The sequence below is a fragment of the Gallus gallus genome, chromosome 15, assembly GCF_016699485.2.
Source record: "Gallus gallus isolate bGalGal1 chromosome 15, bGalGal1.mat.broiler.GRCg7b, whole genome shotgun sequence".
Classification (NCBI taxonomy): Eukaryota; Metazoa; Chordata; class Aves; order Galliformes; family Phasianidae; genus Gallus; species Gallus gallus.
Window position 1 is genome coordinate 12,455,043 of NC_052546.1, and position 26,461 is coordinate 12,481,503.

The 26,461-nt window shown below is 47.1% G+C and overlaps 1 protein-coding gene and 1 long non-coding RNA gene across 2 annotated transcripts in view; one reads left to right on the plus strand and one right to left on the minus strand.

Annotated features, from left to right (window-relative positions):
* Positions 1 to 1,449: 1,449 nt before the first annotated feature.
* On the minus strand, positions 1,450 to 4,622 carry LOC107054670. The gene is made up of 2 exons (XR_001469174.3): positions 3,167 to 4,622; positions 1,450 to 1,918 (listed from the first exon to the last, which is right to left on the minus strand). It is a non-coding gene; the product is annotated as an uncharacterized LOC107054670 (long non-coding RNA).
* Positions 4,623 to 4,675: 53 nt separating this feature from the next.
* RBM19 (RNA binding motif protein 19) overlaps positions 4,676 to 26,461 on the plus strand; it is a 47,959-nt gene continuing 26,173 nt past the window's right edge. Inside the window, 22 exon segments of the mRNA NM_001039268.2 lie at positions 4,676 to 4,827; positions 5,645 to 5,827; positions 6,546 to 6,677; positions 6,901 to 6,939; positions 7,555 to 7,771; positions 8,285 to 8,559; positions 9,058 to 9,135; positions 9,903 to 9,981; positions 10,702 to 10,773; positions 11,432 to 11,632; positions 12,130 to 12,260; positions 12,997 to 13,031; positions 13,034 to 13,117; positions 13,871 to 13,967; positions 14,488 to 14,598; positions 15,082 to 15,282; positions 15,990 to 16,107; positions 18,436 to 18,584; positions 19,871 to 19,931; positions 21,654 to 21,733; positions 23,268 to 23,323; positions 24,575 to 24,691. Of these exon segments, the coding sequence (NP_001034357.2) occupies positions 4,792 to 4,827; positions 5,645 to 5,827; positions 6,546 to 6,677; positions 6,901 to 6,939; positions 7,555 to 7,771; positions 8,285 to 8,559; positions 9,058 to 9,135; positions 9,903 to 9,981; positions 10,702 to 10,773; positions 11,432 to 11,632; positions 12,130 to 12,260; positions 12,997 to 13,031; positions 13,034 to 13,117; positions 13,871 to 13,967; positions 14,488 to 14,598; positions 15,082 to 15,282; positions 15,990 to 16,107; positions 18,436 to 18,584; positions 19,871 to 19,931; positions 21,654 to 21,733; positions 23,268 to 23,323; positions 24,575 to 24,691 (2,552 nt within the window). The 5' untranslated portion in view covers positions 4,676 to 4,791.

The following is a 26,461-nucleotide window of genomic DNA, read 5'->3' on the forward strand; positions in this document are numbered from 1 at the left end:
GTTTGCTGAGTGGGGCTGGGGTTGGGAGGAGCATCCTTCCCATTGGAGGGGCCAAACACTGTGGGAAGTGGGTTTTCACCCTCTGCCTTCCTGGGCAAACCTGTTCTGTGCAGATGGGTTTCCCAGCTTCATGCCCAAGGTTATCAGGGAAATGGACAGCAGATAAGAATGTCTGGGATGGAAGGAGCTCTGGGAATGGCTTGGGGGGCTGCATGCAGACTCACTCAACTGTGGGGTTTCCCCTCTGAAAGGGAGGCTGGGCTCTAACTTCTCCACCAGTGACCTCAGTTTACCCCTCAGGAAGGATGATCCATTCTTCTCTTCCTCTAGATGCTCTTATGGCAAGCCACCTCTCAACCCAGCCTCATCTTTATATAGGTGACATGTTAGGGCATTTCTGTCCCATTTTCCCCGTGTCACCTCTCCATCAGAGCAACCAGCTGTGTATAGTATTTCTGCTGCCAACAGGCATGGTTGGGTTCAGGTGCCAGCAATGAATTTTGGAGGCCACCCTCCAGCTTGGCCTCCCATCACTTTCAACACATTGGCTTGTCCATTCTGATGGGCAGGCAGATGGACTTGTGGGTTGCTGGTCCTACCTCCGGCTCCCTGCTGGGGATTAGCAGGGATGGGCTCTTGCCGAGTCCCGGCTGTCACTGAGTTCCCACCTTTGATCAGGAGTCGGCATTCCTGAAGTGCTCCATCTCCCACATTTTGCACTGATCAAAGGCAGCTGTTGCTTGGACCCTCCCCTGAGTCCATTTGCACATAACCAAAAATACAGAAACATGAAGGAAACCAAAGGAGGTGGAGATGGTGATGGATGGAGGAGAGAGCAGGCAAGGGGCAGCAGCAGGTGGAACCCTTCTCCTAGCAGAGGGTTGCATCTGTAGTCACCAGAAGGATACTGGTAAGCCTCTCTGGGCCAGGAGAGATGCTGAAGTCTGGCTTAGGGTATGCCAGGAAGGGGCCAGACCTCATCTGTCACCTGAAGGAAATGCTTTCATTACTGGGTGGCAGTAAGTGCTTGGATCAGGCACAGCTGCATGGCCAGCAGGATGCAGCCAACATTTCCCATGCCTTGGTGGGGTCAGGAGAGATGCCAAGTGATCCTCACCTTAAAGCTGATCCCAGAAGTTTGTTTACACAATGCCAAGGTCCCTACAGTCTCTCTGGAGGACCATAAGTTGACCTCTGCTTTGTTGATACGTTGCTGGAGTCCTGTATGTCTGCATCTCTATGTCTGAATGCCCCATGGCAATCCTGGTTGGTGCCAGGGGCTCCTCTAAGCTCAGTACAAGCTCTCCTGTCCTTATCCATCCTCTCACCTGTCTGCTTGTTACTCAGCAATACAGTTTAGCTTTCAGGCTCTGGAAAGACACACTCCGCTCCAAAGTTGCAGACAGGAAGTGCAGAGACCAGGACCACAGGACACATTTACAGACCATGAAGCAGGCAAGCCCAGGTGATGATTTATCTGGATGAAAGGTGAATTCTGCCCATGGTGATGCTGCAGCAATCAGCAAGCAGGAAAACATCCTTTCCATGCAGCAGAGGATCTGTCTACTCTAGGTGAAGCCCTTCAGCAAGGCAGCATGTTCTGCTCTTCCCATGGGCTCCATCTCCTTGTGCAGTACGAGGGAGATGGATTCATTGGGTACCACACTTCCAAGATCTTGATGTTCTTCCTGTAGGGTCAGGTAGGACAATTCGCTCATATGAGGTGGGTCCAGCCATCTCTGCTCTGAAAGATCAAAGTCTCCTGCAGGCTGGAGCTGACTGCAGCAAAATTCAAACTTAGGGCAGCATTTCCAGCAGAGCTGCTCCTGAAACGTTCTCTGCATGTGCAGAGTGTCCATGCAGCTAAAGGAACTGGTGATTGTTGCTGGGTCATGCTCATCTTTGTCCTTGCTAGTACCTGTGGGTTAATTAAATTAGGTGAAAAAGGTCCTTGGCCAGCTCACAGCCCACTGTAGGAACAGCCTGAGGCTGAATTCTGCTCATTACCCACATCTAGAAGGAAAGGGAGGGAGTGGAACACTGCCAGGGAAGCTGAGCACCTCCATTACCTGTTGCCCTCCAGGGCTGCAGGCATGCTCAGCACTCCTGCACAGGATCAGGGACCCTAGAATTCCTAGTAGCATCCTGTTGTTGGTTCAGAGAGGGTGACCCTGGCTCCAGCAGTCCTCACCTGCCCTGCACTAGCTGTGGACGAAGTGCTCCTGCTCAGACAGGCATGAAGGGCTGCCCGCAGCTGTGCTTGTCCTTCTCAGGCAGAACTGGCAGTAGGCAGGGTGGGCAAGCTGTGGGTGACCTGGGGCTAACCTCTGGTGCCCTTTTGGACACATGACAAAAGACGAATCTCTCCAAAACTGTCGTAGGCTTCGCATCTGACCCCTTCTTGTACCCAGGCATGGACAGGACCTGCAGCAGCAGTTTCTTCCTTTCTCTCCTCCAGCCCTGCTTCCCAAAGTTCAGCTTCTTGGCTGCGGGCAGCCCATAGCAGTGTTTTACAGCAAGGTGACCCCTGCTCTTTGGTGCTGTGCAAGCCCCTGTCCGTCCTGCTGATGAGCCGTTCGCCAAACACATTTTGACAGCTCGGCTGGAACCATGCAGGGACCGCGTCTTCTGCTGTTGGCGGTGGGTTTGGAGGGAGCACTAGTCACCCCCTGCCAGGCACTGGGGGACCTTGGAGGAGGGGGTGAGGGGACAGGCAGTGCCTGGACCCTGCCACTAGCCTGACAGCCCTACACAGATCTATTGGCAGGGACAGGAGAGCAGCCCTGCTCTATCTGCAGACACCCACGCTGTAGGTTGATGGCGCATCACCTTTGCTGGGTGCATTGCCCACTGGGTGACCTCCTGAATTTGACTGAATGCAATTCCCCATGTGCATGGGATCATCTGGGATGTGTTCCCATGGAGAAAAGACCAAAAAACAAGATGCATTCAGTCTGTTTCTGAGGCTGCTCTGGTGCAGTTTGGGGGTTGGGCTGTTTGACCTGTACCCAGTGCTATGCAACACCCAGTCTGTTCCCTACCCACACCATGTGCCAGCAGCAAAAGGGCTAAAGATGGTCTTCAGGACAGATGTTCAAGCACTATGAGCTGCTTTCCAAAGCTTTCTTTGAGCCTTCTCAAGCTAGGGCCTCAGGTTCCCTCTCACCTGATTGGGGCTGGGTGAGGTTTACTTCTCAGAAATATGCCTGCCTTGGAGCTTGCTTGGCAGGATCTTTCCTCGCTGATACAGCCACCTATTTCTGATACTCCAGAAGTCCCAGGGTTTGCCAGAGCAAAAAACCTTCAAAAATAAAAGTTGTTGTAGCTCTCACACTTGCAAACATAAAAACTGGATCCAGAGGCATTCCTGGGAGTAAAATGAGCAAAGGAAATCAACTATGAAGTCAGTATTTTTAAATCTTGTGCTTCTGTAGCTAGATCATTGCATCCGGGAAGCTAAAATACATTATTGCTAAAGAAGGAGGGTTAGCAAAGATGTACATTTCTGTGGTTCTGGCAAAAGCCATGTCTGCTCATGGGTACTGAGGCAGCCCAGAGCTCAGCTGTGTGGAGGACATGTCTCTGATGTCACTGGGAGCTGGCTCTTTGTGGTATGAGCCCCATCGGAGGGGACACAGACACAGTAGAAGGGTGCTGGGAAAGAGCAACCCCTATTGCAGGAGCTGCTAGGGAGAAACTGCCGCTCCAGATGAGGCTGGGGCAGAAGAGGTCCCGCATGGCACAAATCAGCTGGCCTCTGCCCAGTGGCTGTTCTGTCCCAGCAGTGCCTGCTTAGGAGGACAAGGACAGAACTGCCGTGGGCACAGCGTGCTGAAGCTGTGCACACCAGCGGCCACAAGCAGCAGGTGAGGAGGAGATGGGGAGGGGGGAGAGGGGGACAGACATCCCAGTAAGGACAGGAGTGACAAGGGCATGGTCTGGATGTGTCAGTGACGGTGCATGGGGCCCTGTCAGTGCCAGCCTTTGTTCCAGTGACAGGCTGACAGCCTGGCAAGGACAGCAGCAGAGGGCAGGAGGAGCAGGCCCTGTGCTGACATCTTGTGCAGACCACTGCGAGGAGAAGGGCGACAGGAGCAGGCACATCTCCTCCCAGGCTGCGGGAGGAAGGCTTCATGCTGCATGCTTTCCCTTAGAGCAGAGCAGCAGACAGCCATCCTGAAGCATCCTGCTCTCTCCTTTCTCCTGTGTGCTAAGCCTGTCCATCCCTCCAGTTCTTCTTCCCTGGAAATGCAGGTGTTTCCCTTCCTGCTCACTGCGGGCTTATGCTGAACTCCCCAGCTACACACCTGCTCTCTAGTCCTGGTGGGATGCAGCAGGGCCTCAGATTCCCTCTGCAGCAGGGCTCTTCTGCCATACCCTACCTGGGTTCAGGGGATGGGGAAGCAGGGCAGCACCGGGCCCAGAAGCAAGCCCAGCACCACCACCACCTGCACTTCTTCCTGCGGGCAGGGCCGGAGCTGCGCAGGAGTTGAGCCTCCTCTTGCAGACGAAGCCCTCTGCACGAGGCAGACCTGAGCCATGCCGTTGGAAGCGAGAGGGGCTGCTCCGAGGGGAACAGCCCCACTTTCCTGTTCCGCCCCGTTGCTAAGGCCCGTTGGTATGAGCCTTCCTGCGGCCCGTCGCCGGGCCCCGCCTCACCGCGCCTGCGCGCTGCCTCTCCGTGCTCACGTGATGCAGCGGGAAGATGGCGGCGCCCAGGGGCGGCGTGCGGGGCTCTGAGCCTGGTTGGGCCTAGTGCCGTGTTCAGTGGGGCTGCTCTCTGTTGCCGACATGTCTCGGCTTATCGTGAAGAACCTCCCCAACGGGGTAAGTCTGTCTGCGGCCTTTGTATGGCAACGTTCGGGGCTCAGGGAGAGAGATGAGACTGATGGCTGCTGCGATGAGAGAGGGCTGGGGGAGGAGAGGTGCCTCACCGGGAGGCCCCACGGGGCGAAGAGTAGGTGGAGGTCCTGGGGGAGCGGGCGGTTTCCGAGAGAGATGGTTCTTGGCTCACTGGGAGGAGGGGCTTCTCGATGGAGGAGCAAGGAAAGGTCTTGGCGCAGGGCCGTTGGTGCTTATGGGTTGTGGAGGTGCCCTGGGGTCTTGTGGAGCAGCAAAGAGCTGCCCTGGGGATGGAGCGCTCTGCATGAGGTATGCTTTGAGTTCTGTGGGACAGTCAAGAGGTACCCCGCAGCTGCTTCCCAGCCCATGCCTCTGTCCCCAGGACACATCCAGCAGCTTCTAGAGTGGAGGAGAAGGGGTAGTTTGTGGCTCCTTATCCTTCCCTTCTTCCCAGGGAGGCAGGAGCAGGTGTAAATGGTGCTGTTCTGACACATCTACCCCCTTGGGGATACTGAAAGCTGCTTGTGGGTGGGCTGGATGCTCCACTGAGGGCATCCCAGCACCTGGGTGCAGCCTTTAGCTTTGGAGGTCTTGTATGCACGGAAGCATACATGTAAGGAATTCATGGGGAAGAGGACAAACTTTCATAGCTGACATGTGTTTCTTATCAGCCTTGCCACAACATGATGCAATTTCTTCAGAAGTCCTTTGTGTTAGTAAATGCTTTGCTTTAGACTTATCTGTAAAACATCTCTATAGTTACGTTGCTGATCTGCCTTCCTTTTCTCCTTCCCTTCTCCAGATGAAGGAAGATCGCTTTCGGAAGCTGTTTGCAGCCTTTGGCACACTGACTGATTGTTGCTTGAAGTTCACCAAGGATGGCAAGTTCCGGAAGTTTGGCTTCATTGGCTACAAGTCTGAAGATGAAGCTCAAGCAGCACTGAACCATTTCAACAGAAGTTTCATAGACACCTCCAGAGTCACTGTGAGTTGATATGTAAAAATACCTTCTTTTGATTCTTAAGTAACTTAGTCACTGGGGGATTTGAGAGTCTTACAGATGAACAACTAGGGGCCAAAAAAGTCTGAAGGCTGAGTCCTTCACAGCAAAACTCCATCCCTGTAGGCACTCAAGGCCAGGCTGAATGTGACTCTGGGCGGCCTGGTCTAGCAGCTGGCAACCCCGCCCATGGCAGGGGGATTGAAACTATATGATCTCTTTCAACCCAGGCCATTCTATGATACAATTCTATGAAAACAGCAAAGCCTGATGCCAAGGCTCATTGCTGCTGTCTCAGGCAGGTACTTGATACAAATGGGCTGTCTTCTGTGCACTAGCAGTGATTTCAGTATTGGTTGGAGCAAATGTCAGGTTTTGAGCTGTAATAATCTGAACTTTTGAACTTGAGTTTATTTTTTCGTTCATTTAAAGTGATTTGTCTTACTGTACTAGACAGAAATTTTCATTCATGATAAGCAGGAGAGCTTATTTGAGTCTCTGTAATTGAGCATAACAAACTCCCATTTTGAGTAAGTATGAAGCTGTATACTTCTAGAAGGATCATTTGTATCGAGTCCTTAGCCTACGCCCTCCATTCTGTCCAGGTTATAAGAAAGATTCTTGATTAAGACGCATCCTGCAGTTTCAGAGTAAGACTGTTGAAGATGAGTTTAATTAAAAACTTGATTTTTTTTCTTCTCAGGTCGAGTTATGCAAGTCTTTTGGTGACCCTTCAAAGCCAAAAGCTTGGAGTAAGCACTCTCAGAAAGTCCCTGCCTTGGAAAAACAGCCTGAGAAACCTATGACAATTGCAGCTCCTGCAAGCACAAAGAAAGTAAGTCTTGCTTTTTTTCATGAAGATCTGACATGTGTCAGTGACTTGGCAGAGACAACGGTAGCCTGGCGTGTGGAAAAGGGGACAGCTGATGTTGGAGTCCTGATTCTGGCATTTTCTGCCTAAGGAAATTTACCTATTTAACCTCTATCGTTAGGTTACCTGAGAAGTGTTACTGGCTCTGCTTCTAGTAAGGCTTTCTAAAAATGGCTTCTCTTCCTAGGATAAAAAGAAGAAAAATCCATCAGAAAACTTAAAGGAGGTGAGTAGAGTTTCAGTTCCAATGCCTACATTGTAGAGAAGTTGTATTAAAAGCTAGAGTTGAATTGCACTTTTCTGTACTGCTTTCACCATTATAAATTCAGCAAGATGTATGATTTAAAGAACTCCATAGCAATCCAGTTCCACTGTAACAAATAATGATTTTAACAATCTCAACACTGAGAACTGATACATATATATAGGAGTGTGTGTGTGTGTGTACACGTATATTAATTCTTATCTTTTTTTTAATCATTAAGTACTTCTCCATGAATAAGCACTCTATCCAGGACAGGTCTTTCAACAGTTCTGTCACGTGCAAGTTGTATCGTTTTTAGTTTGCACACTTTTCCTTCTTTAATATTTTCTTGTCTCCTTTAAAGTGTTTTCTAAACATTAAGTACAAGAAGGAGTACAGCTGAGAGACTGAGAAGATGTTAGTGACTAAGTGCTAACCTTGAGAGTGTAAAGTGGACTGCTCTTTATGAACTGGTTTTTCTTTTATGGTACTTGAAATGAGATATCTTTGAATTTTAACGCATTTCTACTTCACTTTTGTCTGTCTTCATGTTTTTGTTTGTTTGTTTGTTTTTTTGCTTGGTTTGTTTTTGAACAGCTGGAAGAAGATAAAACATTTCAGGAATTCTTGGTGGTTCACCAGAAACGGTCTCAGGTGGCCACTTGGGCTAATGATGCTTTGGCAGAGGAGCCCAAGAAAGAAAAATCAAAGCCAGTGGCTGATTATCTGAACTTCGATTCAGATGAGTCTGAGGATCTGAGTGAGGAGGAGAAGGATGGGAGAGAATCCTCTGAAGATGAGAAGGAAACCAAAGGTACCAAAATGGACTATCAGCCTTTGCTTGGCTTTGTCTTGGTGAATGTGAGAGCAGGCATGCTGATGGGACTTGATTCAGTGTCCTGCTTAGAAACAGAGGGTGTAATCAGAATGGTACTTTCCCCAGCACATAACTCACTGTGTGCACTGTAGAAGTGCAGATGGCTTCCCAAATACAGAGAAATGTGGGAAACGCTCTGGTATTAAGGGGATGGCATTTGTGCTTTCTCCTGGGTCATTAATTCAAAGCCTGGGAGAGTAACAGGGCAGTCCTTTCCAATTTCTTTTATACATGAATTGTTGCTTAGAAGAAAGAAAGCAGGAGTCCAGGCGTGTTAGTGTAGAAGTGCTGATTTAAAATTGCTCTTCTGTTTTCTAGACTTCTCTTTAGGCGGAAAGTGTAGAGTAGAAGAAGGTCATAGTGATTGTGCCTGTTCTCAGCTTTAACTTGGCTAGGGAGAGAGCAGCAGCATCTGTGCACAAAACTTCTTTGGTCTCTCCTTTCTGACAGCAAAGAAGCAACAGGAGAAGAAAGCAGCTACGAGAGAAGATCTCTCGGATATGGATTACCTCAAATCTAAAGTAGTGAAGGATTCCTCCTCCTACTCTTCATCCAGTACAGAGGAAGAAACAGACTATGAGGAAGTGGAAGAGGAAAGCAAGAATGAGGAGGATTCAGGCATTACAGAAAATATTGACACCCACACAAAAAAAAGGAGGAAGTCAAAACCCCAAGAAGCAGAGCAAGAGACACCAGCGGAGAAGAAAAAGGGATCCACGCTAGAGGTAGAACTGAATTACACTTTTATCATGCTTAAAGCAGCAGCTTCGTGGGATAGTATGTGTTTGTTGGTCACTCCAGGGATGTAATTGAAAGCTTGAAGTCTGTGAGATCCATAGGTACCAGCATTTTTGGCTTACTGGATGGTATCCATTTAAAAAAGAAGTTTGTCAGATCTCCTCTCAGTGCTAGTTAAATTCCCCCTTTCTGGAAAGCAGGACTTCCTAAGAGGTAGTATTGGTGCCCCTTTCATAGTCTTTTCTCTCTTCTTATGTATGGAAGGAATGCAGGGAATACTTTTGCAGAGCTTGTTTTTAGCATCTGGGTTTGGTCATCCCAGTCAAACCTTGCACCCTTATCTAGGTCCTCCTTTCCAGGCTGATGCAATTGTTTTTCTTCCTCCACTCTTCAGCCTCCTGCTTGTAACTCAAAATCACCTAGTTGTGCCATGACTTCTACGGTTTTTCAGTCAGCTTCTTTTTTTCCTGTCTTCTGTGCAGCAGAAGAACCAAGTCAGTTCAGCAGAAGCAAGCACACCACACACAGTGAAACTACGTGGTGCCCCTTTGAATGTCACTGAGGTAAGCTTCGTTCCTGGGCTGAGAATTCCCAGCTTGTAACTCAGCAAGGTCTTTGCAAAAGGCCTGTCTTCACTTGGTTGAACTGTGCTGAGGATTGTATGCGCAGCTGGGGAAGCTTTTTATCTGGCTTTGTGCAGAAATAATGTGCGAATACTGCTCCAAAAATAATGCATCCTATTTTTTTTTAAATGTTGGCCCATGACATCAGAGGTGGATGTTGGTATGGCAGTAGGAGTTTACTCTTCCCCCCGATATTCCTTTACATTTTGTTGCTGTGCAACAGATGGCAGCAGAGAGGAACTGACAAAATGGTATCTGACATGGAAGTGCATATGAAGCAAAGATGAGGAATTGAGTTCCTCCTTATGAAAAAAATCATACTCGTTGACATCTGTTAACAATTGCTGAGCACTGATGGAAACCAAACAGTGGATGTGAGCACAGTGAGGGGTGAGTGGTTCGTTTCAGCAGTGGCGACAGTGACTCTGGGTTACCTCCTCTAGTGCAGATTTTTACGAGCACAGCATCCAGGCTCCTGTTCATTGCTGGTGAAAATACAGAGCTAATGGTGGTGATTATGTTGGAAAATAGTATTCTGTAGCTGAGAGCTGGCTCTATCAGATAATATAAAGGTGTTCTTTGTATCTATTGTAGCTTTCATGGAAATAAATAGGAGGTATTACTTTTGGAGTGACCTACATATATTACACGTGGTGTTTTTATAGTGCTTATTTAAGAAAAAGAAGCAATTCTCATTCTTCCTGCAGCAAAAGATTCGAGAATTCTTCTCACCTCTGAAGCCATTGGCAATCCGAATGGGAAAAAATACCCAGGGGAAAAGTACAGGTAATGTATATATGTAGAAGAGGGTTGGCGCTATGAGTCAAATGACCTCTCAGTCACACCATTGTTCTTTCCATCTGTAGTTCTACATTACTGGCCTGTGTCCCGATTCTTACAGACCTTTCTGTGACTTTGCAGCTCACCTGCCCTAGTTGCTGGCCATAGGATGCTGTGGGCAGAGTAATGTTGGCTGTACTCCCTTAGGGTAATGCAGCAGCATTACAGTAGCGGGAGCCTTTTCTTTGGTTTGTCTTTGAAGCTTTCCTAAACTTCCCAAACTGTGCCAAGGAAAGGCCCCTTCCTCTGGGAAAAGCTGCTGCTGCAGATCTACCTTTAGCCAAGGTGCTCTCCTGGCATGCTGTGATTACTGGAAGTACCCATCAGAAGGTGCAGGTCCTTAGACCTGGCAGGGAACTTAGTTATATGCTTTCATTTCATAGCCTAGAAGCAGATGCACCATTTCTTTGCTCTTGAAGGCACCTGTGGAAAGCCTACTTCAGCTATTATATCAGGCTTGTTCAGTTTATTCGTAGAGAATGAGCTATTAAGAGGCAGCCTTCCAATCTGCCACAGCCTTTTTCAGGCTGGATTGAAACTTTAATGGGAGCAGAATGCCTTATCTGTAGGAATCTATATTTTAAAAAGCCTGATTCACCCTTAATTAGCCTATTAGTGACTGTGTTTCCTCGCATGATGCTCAGCTGAACCTTTGCTTCCTCCAAGGTTTCATCTTTGTTGACTTGAAGAGCGAGGCAGAAGTGCAGAAGGCCTTGAAACGGAAAAAAGAATACATAGGTAAGCGCTGTTTGTTCCTTGTTCTAGCTGATGTCAGTGACAGAGTGCTCAGGTGTTAAAGTGCTCCCAGTGAAAGAATCTCCCATTGCATTAGTTTCTTCCAGGCAAATGGTGGGGGAGGTTTCCTCTGCACAGCTGTTGTGGGATAACCAGTTGTCACGTAAGTGCCATCAGGAGCAGCTTAGAGTGTCTGACCTATGTGTTTTGCTCTTTGGCTCTAGTTATTTAGTCATGTGCCCGATGTGTATCTTGCTCTTGATATAAAAATGATACTGTAAAAAATTAAGCTGTGGATTTGTACAAATGATTCTCCAAGCCTGCATTTGTAACCTAATCTTGGTCGAGTCCTTAGTGAAACTACTTATACTTGGAAAAAATCCCACGGAGGATGGGAATATATGCTTAGAAGTCTATCGATGAGGTTGACAGAATCAGAAGGATTGAAGCTCTCTGCAGGGAAAGGAATCTGAAGATGACTAGCAAACATTCTGCTAATCTCTTGCAGCTGTCATTCTTTTATTTCATCAGAGTTCTACTCGGTTCTTTTGACTTGTGATTGCTTTTGTCACTACTGTAAGCATAGACTCTTAACACATTGATATTGATAGCCCATGGCCTCAGGAGGCATCCAATGTGTCTGTGCATGTTTGTTGACTAGGTGGGCAATACGTTGAGGTATCCCGATGTGAGAATGCCCCTAAAGAAACTGTTACAGCAAAAACTGATGACCAGCCTTGGCAACGAATGAAGAGGGATGATGAGGAAGAGGAGGATTTGTCTGAATCAGGGAGACTCTTTGTCAGAAATCTTCCTTTTACTAGCACTGAGGAGGACTTGGAGAAGATCTTTTCCAAGTATGGTATGTACTTGCTGACAGCAATGGGACTTGCAGGGCTGCGTCTCCTTGCAAGCAGAGGTTTGCTGGGTGGGAACAGATGTATGAATCTGTGCATCTTGCACCTCTCAGACATAGACAAACTCAAATTGTCTTCACTGCCTGGTGTCACAGCATGTGGCTGCTTGGTATTGAAACTGATGCTGTGCCGCTGAGCCGAGAGTGTGTTGTGTATGCATCTGCTCTCATTCCTCATATCTCCAATTCAGCAATCAAAGCCATGTGTGCTACAATATACCTGGACTTAGGGTGCTAATGCTGGGCCCTCCTTGTTGGTGTACAGCTAGTGGCTCCTCACCCAGACTCATGGCTCACCACACACCTTCCTGCAGTGTTCACAGCTGCTCTTCTCTCTCTGGCTCCTTCCCTGGCTGTGATCAGGGGATGCCTGTTCAGAGTGCTGCTGGGGAGTGTGGTGGCCATGTAAGTGATCTCTCACAGAAAGGTCTTTTCTTTTGCAGGGCCCCTCTCGGAGATCCATTTCCCTATTGACAGACTGACAAAGAAACCCAAAGGATTTGCTTTTATCACCTACATGATTCCTGAACATGCAGTGAAGGCCTATGCAGAAATGGATGGGCAGGTGTTCCAGGTACAGTGACTGAGTTTCATATGCTATCAGCCTACAGCTGGTAAAGGGAGTTATTAGTGAACTGGACAGGTGTTTGCTCCTATGTGTTGCTGAGCAGAATTCCTCTAGTTGCTAAGGGACAGAGTCAGTTCTCCCTTACTATCAGGGAACACAGCTGTCTCTGGTAGAGCAGTCTGGTTTGAACAGTTTCACAGATACCAAAGTCTGAGGTAGAAAAAGGAGGTCTGAGTTTGTCATGCTTTGTGTGGTTACTCTTACTTGCAGTATGCCTTCTCTGGGAAGGAAGGTTACCTACTTCCACCTAGTTCACTTGTCTAAGAGAAGTGCCTGAAAGTTTCTTTCCTTTGCTTAGTTCATGAGCTTCTGTGAATTATTTCAGAGCTTCAGGTCAGTGTTTATAAATATCTAAAGTGCAGGTGTCAGTTAGATGAGGGCAGACTCTTTTCAATGGTGTATAGTAATAAGACATGAAGCGAGGGCCAAAAACTGAAACATAGGAATTTTCACACACAGAGGAACTTCTTTACAGTGAGGATGGCAGAGCACTGGAGCAGGCTGCCCAGAGAGGTTGTGGAGTCTCCCTCTTTGGAGATATTCAATACCCATCTGGACACCTACCTGTGTGACCTACTATAGGGAACCTGCTTTAGCAGGGAGGTTGAACTTACTGATCTCTAGAAATCCCTTCCAACCGCTGCAGTTCTATGATTCTGAATCCCATCATATTTTCTTTTAGGGCAGAATGATGCATCTTTTACCTTCCACAATCAAAAGTTAAAAATTGAAGATATAGATGCAGAAGAATCTTCCTCCTACAAAAAGCAGAAGGAGGCCAAGGACAAAGCCAACAGTGCCAGGTACGGAGGTGTCTTGTAGCAGGGTAAGACAACACAACCTGCCAAATTACCAGATGGCCAGAATGCATCTTTGTAGGGGCTGTAGAGATTACCAAAGTCAGTAAATAATTTGTTATGCGGTTTTCTGTTTCCTTTACCTCTTACCTACTTGATCCCTCTTTCCAAGTAGCTCTAGTGGTTCAGCAAGTAGCATAAATGGAAAGAAACATAGTTTTCATTGGCTTTGTGTATGAATTTCTCTGGTGTCTAATAAAAATTGATTGCATGCTGTAACTCTTCAGATTTGTGGCTACAAATCAGTTGTCTTTCTCATCCACTTGGCCACCTGTATTCTAAAACTTGCAGGAGTTATATTTCTAACAGATTGGTTTGAAAGTTGACAATATTTTCAGACGTTATGGGCAAGGAATGCAACTTTGCTTGCACAGGATTTGTGCTCTTAGGAAACCATATGGAAAGAAAAAAAAACCATGTTCCTCTGAGCCAGCTTCCAGCTATAACTGTATAGCTGTGACCATTGACCTGCTAGGGAAGAAGAGCTAAGGTGCCGGCACTGCTGCCTTTGTTTGCTCACCAATCATGTCTCCCTCATCCTGTCCATTCTCTAAGGGTGTTCTACCCTTCTTTCCCTCCATCTTATCCTGGTTACAAGCAGTGGCCTTGAAAGCTCTTCTTTTCCAGGACCATTGAACAGAGAGATGTCAGTGGAAGAAAAAACTCCAAGACCTTGAACCTGTCTCTTTCTCTTTCCAGCTCTCACAATTGGAATACGTTGTTTGTGGGGACAAATGCTGTGGCTGATGCCATTGCTCAAAAATACAATGCTTCCAAAAGCCAAGTGCTGGATCATGTGAGTGGGGTTACTGATAAAATGGGGTGGGAGACCATTTTCCAACCTCTTTGCTCATGGCCAGCACCTGCCTGGTCATCTTGCACAGTGAAAGCTGCTGCACAGTCATATGCTCCACACAGGCTGAAGGATCAGTGGTCCTGTAGCCTGTCTGTAAGTGACAGTCTCTGAAACTAGAAGTCAAAATGACACTCCTATCACTGCTCTTTTCCTCCTAGTTATGCTTTTCTGTGGCTGAAGATTGTATTTGTACATGACTAAAAGTTGATGGGAATTCACAGACTAAAATTTATGATTCTTCCTGGAAACTTTCCTTTCCTTGAGAAGTCTTCTAGCTCCAACAGCAAAACTCCCAGCAGTTTCAGAGGAACTGGAGCATTTTATCTTCCAAGTTATCTGTCAAATTCCTGTTGCTTCGAAGAGCAGCAGGAACAAGAAGTGCTCAGCAGATTCCTGGACCAGGCCCTTTGCTTCTGTTTTGAACTCTTAACATGTTGTTGACTGTTATTCTTGCCTGCAGGAGAGTAAAGACAGCGTGGCAGTGAGGGTTGCTCTGGGAGAAACAGAGCTGGTCCAGGAAATCCGACGGTTTCTCATTGAAAATGGAGTTAGCCTGGATTCCTTCAGTCAGGTGAGATGCCTGCCATGAGGCTGCAGAGTGAACCTGCTTCTTCTGCCCAGTCCTGACATCCTATGCTCTCTTTAAGATTTTTAATTAATCCTCAGCATTGTGCAGGACTGAACTATTAAAATGGTTTTGAGTTGTTCTGAACTCTTGCAAATGAAGTGGTGCTTGGGATAGTTGAAGTACATGCTACGGCATGACAGCATGTTAGTAGCAGAGATCAAGTCCTGTGTCTGTAGCAGGATGCAGCTGGAGCTGAAATCTGTGTGTGTGAGAATTTGTATAATGCGGTTTGTGCTGGGGTGTGGATCTTTTCAACAGTAAGCCTTTTCTTAAGAGATTTTTGGCACTTTTGGATCTTGGAAAGGTGTGACATGGCATGAGAGAGCACACTGTGTTTAAAATGAAATCTTCAGTTAGTAAGAGATTGTTTTTTGCTTTCTGAAGTCCCACATCCTCTTTCTCCTCTTCTCCCACTGAATGTGTCAGGCTGCTGGTGAGCGGAGTAAAACTGTGATCCTGGTGAAGAACCTCCCAGCCACCACGAGTACAGCAGAGCTGGAGGCTGTCTTTGGCAAACATGGCAGCCTGGGCCGGGTGCTGCTCCCAACTGGAGGCATCACAGCCATTGTGGAGTTCCTGGAGCCAATCGAGGCCAAGCAAGCATTCACCAAGCTGGCCTACTCCAAGGTGAGTGTAGCCAGGGGGCATGCAACTGCCTGGAGGATGTCAGCTAATTGTGAAGCTGCAGAAAAGAATGTGTGCTAAAATGTGAGATAAAGATGTTTTTTGAGGGAAGTGAGCTGTCCACGTCACTGTTATTCACTCATTCTTAGATTTAGGAAGATGCCCAGTGCATCTGTGTGCTGCAGTAGCTGAGTAGGACTCTCAACTTACAAAATAAAGAACAACAACAGCAAAAAAAAGGAGGAGTGGAGCTGTGAGAAGTTTCCACAAACCCTCTGTGGCCTGGGAGAGGGTTTCTGATGCCTTTTGCTATAGCGGAGTTAGTACTGAAGCCTGGAACTCTCCTTGGGAGCCCTTTCCTAGCTGTGGCGTTCCTTGTTCCTTGTCCTCTGGTTTCCATAGACTTGTCCTGTATGAGGTTGGATACTGACTCACTCTCCAGTGAAAGATGCTTGAGCCAAACAAAGATGTTACATAGCCTTTTCCTTTCCTTTTTTTTCCTTTCCTTTTTTTTCCTTTCCTTTTTTTTTTTCCTTTCCTTTTTTTTCCTTTCCTTTTTTTTTTCCTTTCCTTTTTTTTTTTCCTTTCCTTTTTTTTTTTTCCTTTCCTTTTCCAACACAGGATGTTTGAGGGGAAAACAGAGCTGAGATCAGACCTTTCTTCAGGCCTTACCTTCTGCTCTTCACATTTCTCCCGTATTCTCTCCGCAGTTTCACTCTGTGCCATTGTATCTGGAATGGGCTCCAATGGGTGTCTTCTCCAGCCCAGCCCTTCAGAAAAAGAATGTAGAGGCTCTGGAAAAGGAGGGAGAAGAAAGGCTGGTACCTGGTAAGAGCTTTAACTGTGTCAGAGGAATCTGTCTTTGTTTCCATGCTCCTTTCCACGTAAAGTAGCAATGCTGACATTGCTGAACTTTTTGATGCCCTGGAACAAATTGCCCAGGGATGTTGTGGAGGCATTCAGGACCAGGTTGGGGCCCTGGGCAGCATGATCTGATGAGTGACAACCAGCCCCAGGCAGGACAGTTGCAACTGGATGAGCTTTAAGGTCCTTTCCAACTGTAATAACAGCAGGACCAGTGCAATGAGGTGTTACAAACCGACGATCTAGGCTTGCAGAAAGACTCCACAACAATCCTTCACCAGTGGCAGTCAGCCCTTAAATAAGGTCTAAAAGAGGTGCAGTGAGGCTCCCCCCCCTTTCAGTCACACAGCTGAATGGCCTTTACCTGTGCTCTCAGGGCTGACCTGGTCTTTTCTCCAGGTGCTCAATCAGTGGTTCAGGCTGTGACTCAGCAGTTCCCATACGCCAACCTAAGCTATTCTGTAACTTCGGTACAGAACTGGCCTCATGACATTCTCTACATGGTTCTTAGGGTCACCGCAGTGTGCAGTGTGGTTGCTGATGTTCCTACGCAAGTGCTGGGCTCAGTCCTGTCTCACTCCTTGCCTCTTGGATGAGATGTGAACAGCGTGGTACTGCTCACAGCACACCTATCCAATTTGGGTTGGAGCTGATGCTCTGGGCAAGGGCAGGAGATTATTAGTCCATTTTGATCTTGGCAGCAGCTATTGGGAGCTGTAGCTACTCTGTAGGCCAACCCTAACCCCCTGAGTGCGTGTAGTCACATGTTCTGCAAGGACACCCTCCTTGTGCAAGAGCACCTGAGCAACTGGCTTGCACAGCAATAGGAGGCAGCTGACTTGCCAGTGGCAGGCTATGGGTCTCTGTACTTCCTTCTCTGTTCCTCTTGCATCAGTCCCCATTGTGTGCTTTGTCTGAGTGATTTTCCACTGCTGCAAGGGCGCAGCCTTCCCTCCACTGGTAAACTCATTTTCCCCATCCTAGGGACTGTAAACATTAAATCTCACCTGTATATTTAAAACCTTAAAAGATTAAAAAAAAAAAAAAAAAAAAAGAAATAGAAGGTTGGCTTTATATAGGTTTGCTTCACTGGAAGCTATTTCAGGACTGAGGTTTTGGGAGGGGGGAGAAAAGCTGATGAAAAGCCTCTTCCTGGGCTGCTGTTCTGCACATGGGTCACAGGGGATGGCTGGAGTCCGGGGGAGCTGGGGGGGCTGCTTTATCTCCCTGTAACCGAGACCCTCACCTCAAGATAAAGGGCTTTAAGCACAGGAGATCCTGGAAGGCTGCTCAGGGCTGATAATGGTCTTTGCTGCCAGCCTCTGGAGCTCTGTATCTAGGAAAGGAAAAGGAGGGGATGTGCAATAAACTCCTCACCTCATTCACAAAAGGGCTTTTGGGTGGCAGCACGTGGCCTCTTATTGTGCCAGCCACAGATGGAGGCACTTTTTCATCCTGTCCTGTCTCACTAAATCTCTTCCCTCCCCCTTCTTCAAACGACTTGTCTTCAAAGACACTGAGTTTTTTCCATACTGTGTGCAAACACCCTGCAGGTTGGGGCAAGGAGGGTTTGTCCACCCGACTTAACAGGCTTGGGCTGTGTGGTGCCAGGAGTAGGGAGGGCAACTGGATTGAGCCCTGCAGGAAAATTTGGCTCTGGAGGTAGAGCTGTGAAGTGTCTAAGTACCCCTGGCTCCATGCAGGTTCTCTCATACCAACTGTGAGAGCACTAAGCCTGGAAAAATCATCAAGGATATGGTGGTAATGCCAGAGGGAGATGCTTAGCTTGTTTCCCCTGAGCACAGCATCAGCTATGCTGTAGGGGCTGAAGCTGGTATGAGAAACAAGTTGTCTAGGAAGGGAAGAACTTGGAAAGCCAATGGATGACAGCCAGTGTGTCTAACAACAGCCTTCGTGTGCTGATGGGGAAGTTGTGGTTTCATACCCTATGGGTACGTATTAGCAAGAGATGAGGTGTTAGAGCCCTGCAGAATTGTATGTAAGCAAGTCCAGGATTCCTTGCCTAGTTCAGTAGGGTGTCTGGCAAGGACTGATGTGGGGGTGTTTGAGGGCTGAGGAGCAGGTTTATGGAGTTTCTACATTCCAAGGACTTTGTTTCTACAGGGACCTGTTCACATGTGCATGCTGAGTCTGCCTCAGTCTCTGTTCACTGAGTAGCGGAGTGGTCTGATCTTGCTGAAGCAGTGATTGTCAGCTGGGGCAGGGGAAAAGCTCACCCCAGATTTGGCTTTGTTGCATCTTACAGCATTGAGTTTTCTCTTTTTGTATCAGATGGTGACACAACTGTAAAGGGCTCAGAGGAAACATCAGCACAGGATGAGGAAGAAGATGAAGAGGAAGATGAGGAAGAGAGCATTCCAGGGTGTACCTTGTTCATCAAGAACCTCAACTTTACCACCACAGAAGGCACTTTGAAGGAGGTAAGCCATAAGCGTGGACTGGAGTCTGGGTTTTGCTTAGTACAGGCAGGCTGCTCTGATGGAATAGGAACAGGTTGAGATCATGCTGGGCCCCTTGTTGTTGGAAGGTCCCTACTCATTGCATGGGCTTAAAGGAAGGGCTCACCTGTGCTGCAGAGATCAGGGAGAAAGGTGTTCTCCACGTCTGTGTGTAAGGATAAGATGTTGAAAGGAGTTAAATTGCCAGTGGCATGGCCTTACTGGTACAGGAGGGAGCACTGGATTGTATTGGAGCTGGGAACCTTCACTTTTGAGTTTTAGGCTTCAATTAGACAGATGTATCTGAAACAGTTTTTGATAGATTTGAATTCTACCTTGGGACAGGTGGAGGCAGTAGGAAATCTTTTAAGACTCTTCATTTCCGATTCTTCTCCTTGGGATCAGCACTTGTGCAGCTGTAATACTGCTTTACGTGCAAAGGCAGTAAATAAGATGATTATTTCACTGACATGTGCTTTTTATCTTAAATTTTGTACCAGTATGGAGCTGTCTGTGCTACTTTACCTCAACAAAGCACTTGGGAGAGATTGTAGCATTTCTAAAACTACATGGGATATTAATAGTGAGGCTGGGAAAAAACAGCTGGAAGTTCTCACCTCTGGCAATCTCTGTAGCTTTGTGATGTGCCATATTTCATGGTCCAAGAATGGTGGTGGGATGTCAGTCCAGCCTGGACCCGTGCTGCTCCATCTTGGGATGGAGGTGCTGGTATAGATCTGGTCCAGCTGGCTGTAGGGAAAAATGTATATACTCTGAGAAGGACTGGGGCTTCTTTTTTTCTTTCTTTCTTTTTCCCTCCTACCTTCCAGTTGCAGATTTACAAGGGAATCATACAAATGTTGTGCCACTGTAGGACAGCCCATGCTGCCCTGCAGCCCACTCTTGCAACTCTGAAAGGAGCTGTTTTCTCAGGGGCGTTGCAGGAGTTACCTGTAGTTGGGTCCCTGCCTGTGTGAGGACAGCTTGTAGTCTGCTGTGGTCCCCCACTGCAACCACAGAGTTCAGTGGTTTCTGAGGAGTGGTGAAGGATTTCTGGGAACATCTGTGTTGATTTATTTACAAGTCTGTGTGTGTATTTGTACAGAAATAATTTTGTAAGAGAAAAATCAGCTGTACTGCCTGCTTGTCAGGTGTGCCTGGCAGGGAGGTGGGTTTGCAAGCGTGTGCTTCTGGCTCTGAAAGAGTGCTACACTGTCACTCAAACTGAGTTACAAGCCTCTGACAAAGGGTGTCTCAATTCCTTGCAGACGTTCTCCAAAGTGGGAGCTGTGAAGAGCTGCACAATATCCAAGAAGAAAGACAAAGCAGGTACTCTAGATGTTACTGTTCAATTCCTTCCCGCAGCTGGTTGCTGAGGGCTCAGGTGTGGTATTGCATTAGCATTCATCTGGATGAGCATTTGTTATGTTTGCATTGACGAAATCTTCAGTGTTTCTAGAAGTATGCCTGTTGAAATGGCTGAAAACAGCAGTCAAAAACACACTGGAGTTCAGTCTAGAAGGTTAAGCTGAATTGTGGAATTTGTGGAGATGTGGCCTTCTCTTGAGATCAGGACAGAGAAGCCAACTCCTTCAGGATCATAGAGCAGGATGCAAGTTGAAAGGGACCAGTGCACTTAAATGACTGAACATGTGCACGACACTTTATCCACAACAGCAGCCACAATCGTCAAGGGTACCTGGCTGAGTACTGCGCTGAGCGGGCATTGTTTGCTGCCTGCACTCATTGCAGCAGGATCTCTACTTACTTCTCATGGAGTTGGACAGGAAAGGGAGTGCGTAAGGCAAGCACAGCTGGATGGGCTGTGTCTTTCCAGATTTTGGGCTAGGGATTGCACGGCTCTGTGGGATTTTGCCTTGGGGAATGACTCCCTAGGCATCCTTTTGCATGGGATGCTTAAAAACTCTGATTCATTGAAAGAAAAAGAATAAAATGCTGACGTGTGTGGCATGCTTGTGACTAGGCAGCAGCATTTGAATCTGGGCTGAGCTCATACCGCCTACCAGAACTGTTGGTTTCTGTTTCTGCAGGGTGATCTCAATATCCTGCTGCCTCTCAAGTTCAGAAGTTAATAACTTGGTGATGTGTTTTTTGCTTGTGGATTTTTCCTTTTCTCTCCTAGCTTTATTTATGGGTGTGGAAATTACAACTACCTTTTCAGGTTCACAGAAGCATATTCTGTTTTTTGCCTGCCTCACAGATGTTCTGTCTCAAATGTTGGGCTTTTGTTTCGTTGTAGTGGGAAATCATCCCATTATTAGCACATGGCAGTTTGCATTTAAACAGATCTCAAATGCTTGGTTCCCAGCAGTGGTCAGTAACGGCCTATTTGTTGTGTGTTGACCAAAACCAATTTCAGAATGGGTTGCAGATTAGAAAAGTCTCATCTGGGGACCAGACTGCAACCTGCATATTTTTTTCCCACAGCAAAAGTCACACTTATGTCTGGGCTGTTTACAAATTTCCCCAGTGAAGGTCTTGTTTCCTACATGAGGGAAATGTCCTGTGTATAAGCAGAGGCTTGTGTATCTATAATAGGATCAGTCACCCTGACTACAAACAGCAGTTGTTCTGTAGGACATACAGTTATTGTTTTATTTATGGAAGCTGTGCTGAAATCTCACAAAGCTAAAAATCAGTTTGGCATACAATGCCATCTCTAACATCAGCACCAAAACGAGGTCTTCAAATTGAGCATCCATCCTAGAGCAGTATCTTGTTCCATGCAAGCTGGCAAGGAGTGCTAATGAGGAATATGACAGTCAGGGCATGGACGAGCTGGCCCCTTCTCTGGTTTATTAGTTTTTGCCCCCGCCCCGGATTTAACAGTCAGAGATTCAGAGAATTTTTGTGCTCACAGTTGTCCCTGGGTCCTGTTGGGCACTGCAGTTAATGATGTGAATCCTTGTAATGCTATGGCAGTGTCAGTAGTTAGTATGCAACAGCACTTTCTTCTGGTTTGTTTTTAAATTTACTTTTTAGTATCATCATTTCCTGCTATCATAACAGTTTTCCTTTCTCTTCTGATAGGCACTTTGCTTTCTATGGGCTTCGGATTTGTGGAGTACAAGAAGCCAGAGAGTGCTCAGAAAGCCTTGCGACGGCTCCAGGTAAGCAGAGGTATTGTTGGGCCTGGTTTCTTTCCACAGATAGTGGGCAATGGTGTAGATAAACTGCAAGGTTCAAAATCTAGTTGAGGAAGAGGGATATGTACCTTCTTCCTACCAGTACTTAAAAAGGTATTTCTTACCAGCACCTAAAGGAAACCTACAAGAAGGCAGGAGGGGGACACTTTATCAAGGAATGTCATGATAGGACAAGAGGTAATAGCTTTAAAATAAAGAAAAAGGATCTAGATAATATATTAGGAAGAAATTCTTCACTCAGAGGGTGCTGAGTCACTGGAACAGATTGCCCAGAGATGCTGTAGACGCCTCATCCCTGGGGTGCCCAAGGGTAGCCCTCAGCAGCCTGATCTGGTGGGAGGTGACCATGGCAGAGGAGTTGGAACTAGATGCTCCAAGCTCCCTCCTAGCTCAAGCTGTTCTACAGTTCTGTGTAAGGGGCAATAGCTTGTACAGAAGAGTGTTCACTAGCACTGATCCAATGCAGAGATGGCAAAAAATGTGGAATTATTAAAATTCAATAAGTTTATTCTGCAAGGTTTCCTTTGCGGAGGTGACAGAGACCCAAGCCCCCCACAAATAAGAATAAGTATAGCTTAGTATTTGGTGCTGTGGGGTTCAGTTTTATCTTCTGTGAGCCTGCCTGTGCTTCAGGGACTTATAGCCTCACGTTTTCTCTATCTCACACATGCCATAGGGCTTGGATGCTCTTCAAGGGAATAAGTCATTTTTGCTGCTGCTAGAACAACACCCTAGTTTCTTGGTCCACGTTGCCTGAGTGATGCAAGCCAGACAGCAGGAACACTCCTTTTCTAGATAGACTTGGAGGAATTGCTCTGTGTATAATGTTTGCTCTGTGACTGCAATCCATGTGTCACCTTCAACAGGTGGTGATTTTGCATTCCACATATGGTGTAGTCTTGAGATAGATGGGCGTTCTGCATTGTTTTGAACAGCAGAATCCTGGGGTATGAGAGAAAGCAGGACAACTGAGATTTTGCAGAGGGAGTGAATAGTAGGGCTCCAGGTTCCCAGCATAAAGCTTTTTGCATGTCCTGTGCTGTGTCAGGACTGATGAGGCAAAAGGCTGCTTGTTTTCTGGTCTTTAATGTGTGGATAGCAGGAGACAGAAGGCTTTCCGTCTTGACTACTGACAGCAAGTGAGTCATCCTTGGCTCATTCCAGAACAAGCAGTAAGGTGCTCCCTGCCTTGAAGAGTTTGCAGTCCAGAAGGAGGAGAACCAGTAGCCCAGGGCAGGGAAGTGACTTGCCTCTGCCCAGGTTAGTGGCAGAGCTGAGACCATTGGGCAGACATCAGGGTGCTGTCTGCTTCCTCAGTTAGTCAGACTGCCTCCAGCTTCGAATCAGAACCTTGCCTTGTATGAACAGGGAAGAACTTCAGTGAGGAGAAGGGAGAGAATATATAGGAAAGAACAAATTTGTGAAATGCTATGTTTGTATCCCGAAGCTTGAATGCTGTTGTGACTCACATTTTTTTTGTTTTCATTTTAACTTTTAGGGCTGCATTGTAGATGGCCATAAGCTAGAAGTCAAAATCTCCGAGAGAGCTGTCAGGTAAATCTGTCTTCCTCCTGTAGCATGGTTACGTTTAGTCTGTGACAGGTCTTGGTGGGTTCTTCATTTCTAGTATCTCTGCTTCATAAGGACGTGTGGCCCATAGTGCTTTGGCTGTTTGACAAATCAGCCTTTGTTGTGCATTGCATGGGATCACCTTAGTACTTAGAAAGTAAGAAAGAAAAAGGAAAAAAAAAGCAGATGTGAAGGTTCTTGCTTACTAAGAGACTGGCTTCCAAGTGAAACCCTAAGCAGCATATGCTGATGGGGTGCCAAAAGTGGGTCCAAGGTGATAGCCAGACACATGATACTTGTTTCATATTTGAAGAAAAGGCGTCTCTGAAAAATGCTTAAGATACTTCTGGTGGGGTGCCTCAGAGACAGACCTTTCTGTGGAGTTACATTTCCTGACATCATATGAAGGGGGTGACTGACTCAGGTTTATACATTTAGTGCTGAAGTCTGTGACTCATGTCCACTGGGATTTTGATGATCTTTATCTATGAGGTTAAAAATTAAACCAAATGTTTTAAGGTGATGATGGGCACCCTAAAAACTGTCTTGTAGACACTTTAGAAATGCTGTGAGGTGTCTCTTAAATGGCAAAATTCCTTTGCAAATCTGGTCCCCGGGGCCCAGAAGGCTGGCAGTTCACTAGCTGCACTCTGTATGTCATTTTTTTCCTATGAAGCATTTGTACCCATTCTGGATTTTAAATCCAACCTGTAATGTAGAATGCCTTGCTTTAAGCTGCTGGGTTTTTTTTATATTAGTTAAATTTTTATCTTGTTCAAATGCAACACAACCTGAGCAAAATAATTTAAAAATATATATTTTTGTTTACTGTTTTCTATGTCAGTAGGAAAAAGAATGAACATTAGCTTGCGTTAAACTACTTGTTTAAACATGTGCAAATGGTTCATCTCCTGATACTGAATAGACAAAATTTGGAGTAAAAAGAAAAGTCAGTGGCAGATGTGATTACAGTCCTGCTGCCTGAGCTCCGCTGTGGCTGCACTCAGCAAGCCAGAAGCTCTGATTTTAAATTTGGGATTTAAATTGCTTGCATTCATTCCTTCTCTTATGTAGCCCATGAAAAATATATTGTCACCAGTATGAAGCCAGCGAGGCTGTTATTGTGAGCTAGCTGGCTAATTCTGATGGCTGGTTAATTCTGATTCAAGCAAACAGCATGCCCTGGGTGTGTTGCTCTGTGGTGCCCCTTACCTGCCCTGTCTGTTCACCTGACAGGCCTGCTGTGAAGTCCTCCCGAAAGAAGCAGACGGTCAAGAAGCAGAAGACTTCCAAAATCCTAGTCCGAAACATCCCATTCCAGGCCACCGTCAGGGAGATCAGGGAGCTCTTCAGGTAGGAAAGCATTCTTTGTCAGGTCTGGGCAATGCCCTGCTGAGGAGCCAGCAAGGTTTTAATGCAGGATCTTGTTGTTGGATTGTAAGTATGAATTTTGACTTTGTGGAAGCAAGTGAACTTGTAAGTAGAAATGATGTAACAGGCTTTTGTGCTATAGAAATGCTGTCTGTGAGACAGATTATATATGCCAGAGTTTTGGCTCGAGTGCTCTGATCTGCTAGAGCTGGGTGGCCCATCACTCTGCAGCAGGCATCCACAGAGGACGGACATCTTCCCCCATCTAACAGATGACACAGCCTTGGATATTTTTTTCCCTCTTGTTTGTAAGGCTTGCGGCAGTGTTCCTGTTGCTTGGCACACCTGGCTGGGAGGAGCACTGAGAGCTGCTGCAGACAGCTGGTGTGAGAGGTATCAACTCAGGCTGGCTCCTTCCTCCATCTGCCCTGCACACACAATGCTGTAGCTCCTTCCTAGCCTGCAGGGAGCACATAAATCTGGCTCTGCCTTTGCCTCACCGGGGCGCGTACCTAATGTGCTTGATGCTGTGTATCCCTGTGGCTGCAGGGACGTGAGATATACAGCTTGTCAGAGCCCCTCAAGCCCTACCTGAGCAGTCAGTAGGGAATTCAGGATCCCAACCTGCATTCTGCTATGTATTGGCTGCTCTCTTGTCTTCATATCCTCAGCCCAGTTGTGCATACAAGGATACATTAAGCCTTGTAGTGTATCCCAGAGAAGAGTTGCAGCTGTGTAAAGTGCAGCTTATGTCATCTGCTGCTGCCAGGGTAAGAATCCGGGGGGTGGGCCCAGACCATGCTCTCTGCTGTGCTGCTGGCTTGCTGGAGGAATCTGGGAGAATCGCTGTCCAGCTCTGTCCGTCCATTTTGCTGTCAGCAAGACTGAGGGTGACAGCATCCATCTGCAGGATGTGAAGTCCTGGGTCAAGAGGAGGTTTTCCCGTCGAGCTGGTGTTTGTCTCAGCAGCAGGCAGTGGTTCTGCCTGGTCAGGGCCATGCTGTTCCTCAGCCATGGAACCACTTTAACCCTTTGAAAGTTATCAGGCCATACACTGAGAACTGCCTTGCAGAGAGCCACCAGGCTTTGCTGGGAGCAGGGGAAGCTCCTTTCCCTATATACCTGTTCTATGAGCTGTGATGCTCTCCTGCCCTGACAGTGGGTAAGGACAGTAGGTCTGTGCTGCTACAGCCTGTGTTCTTGCAGGGTAGAGGAAAGCCACTGGTGGTGACAGTATGCTGCAATGCTGTTTTGGAGTGGGGTCTTTGGTTTTAAGTGAGTGCACACCATGTCTCTGCTCAGACGTGTTCAGGAAAAGCATGGTGTAAGGATTCACGTAGAAGAGCAAAGGGATTTTCGTGCTGTGCAGGTGTAGCCTGTATGCTTTTGCTTTAGCATTGCCCTGAGAGCCCCTGTTGAAACAAGGCCCAAAAAAGCCTGGGGCTTCCAGGGCAGCATGCTGAGGGCTGACAGCATGTTGGGCACTGCTCATTCAGAACTCAGCCTGTGTGGTTGCAGCCATGTCTGTCACAGCACCAGAGCGAACAAAAGCCAGGAATCTATTTGCCTTTTAGGGTGCCGGGCTATGCTCATGGAGTGGGGAGACTTGTGAACATCAAGAGAACAGACAAGTCCAGCAGAGAATGAGGGCTTTGCTGTGTGTTTCATTCTCCTCCTGCCTTGTCTGGCACCTGGGGCTGGGGAGAGGTGGGTGGCTGTGATTCACATGGCAAGGAGCACACAGCCTCCAGC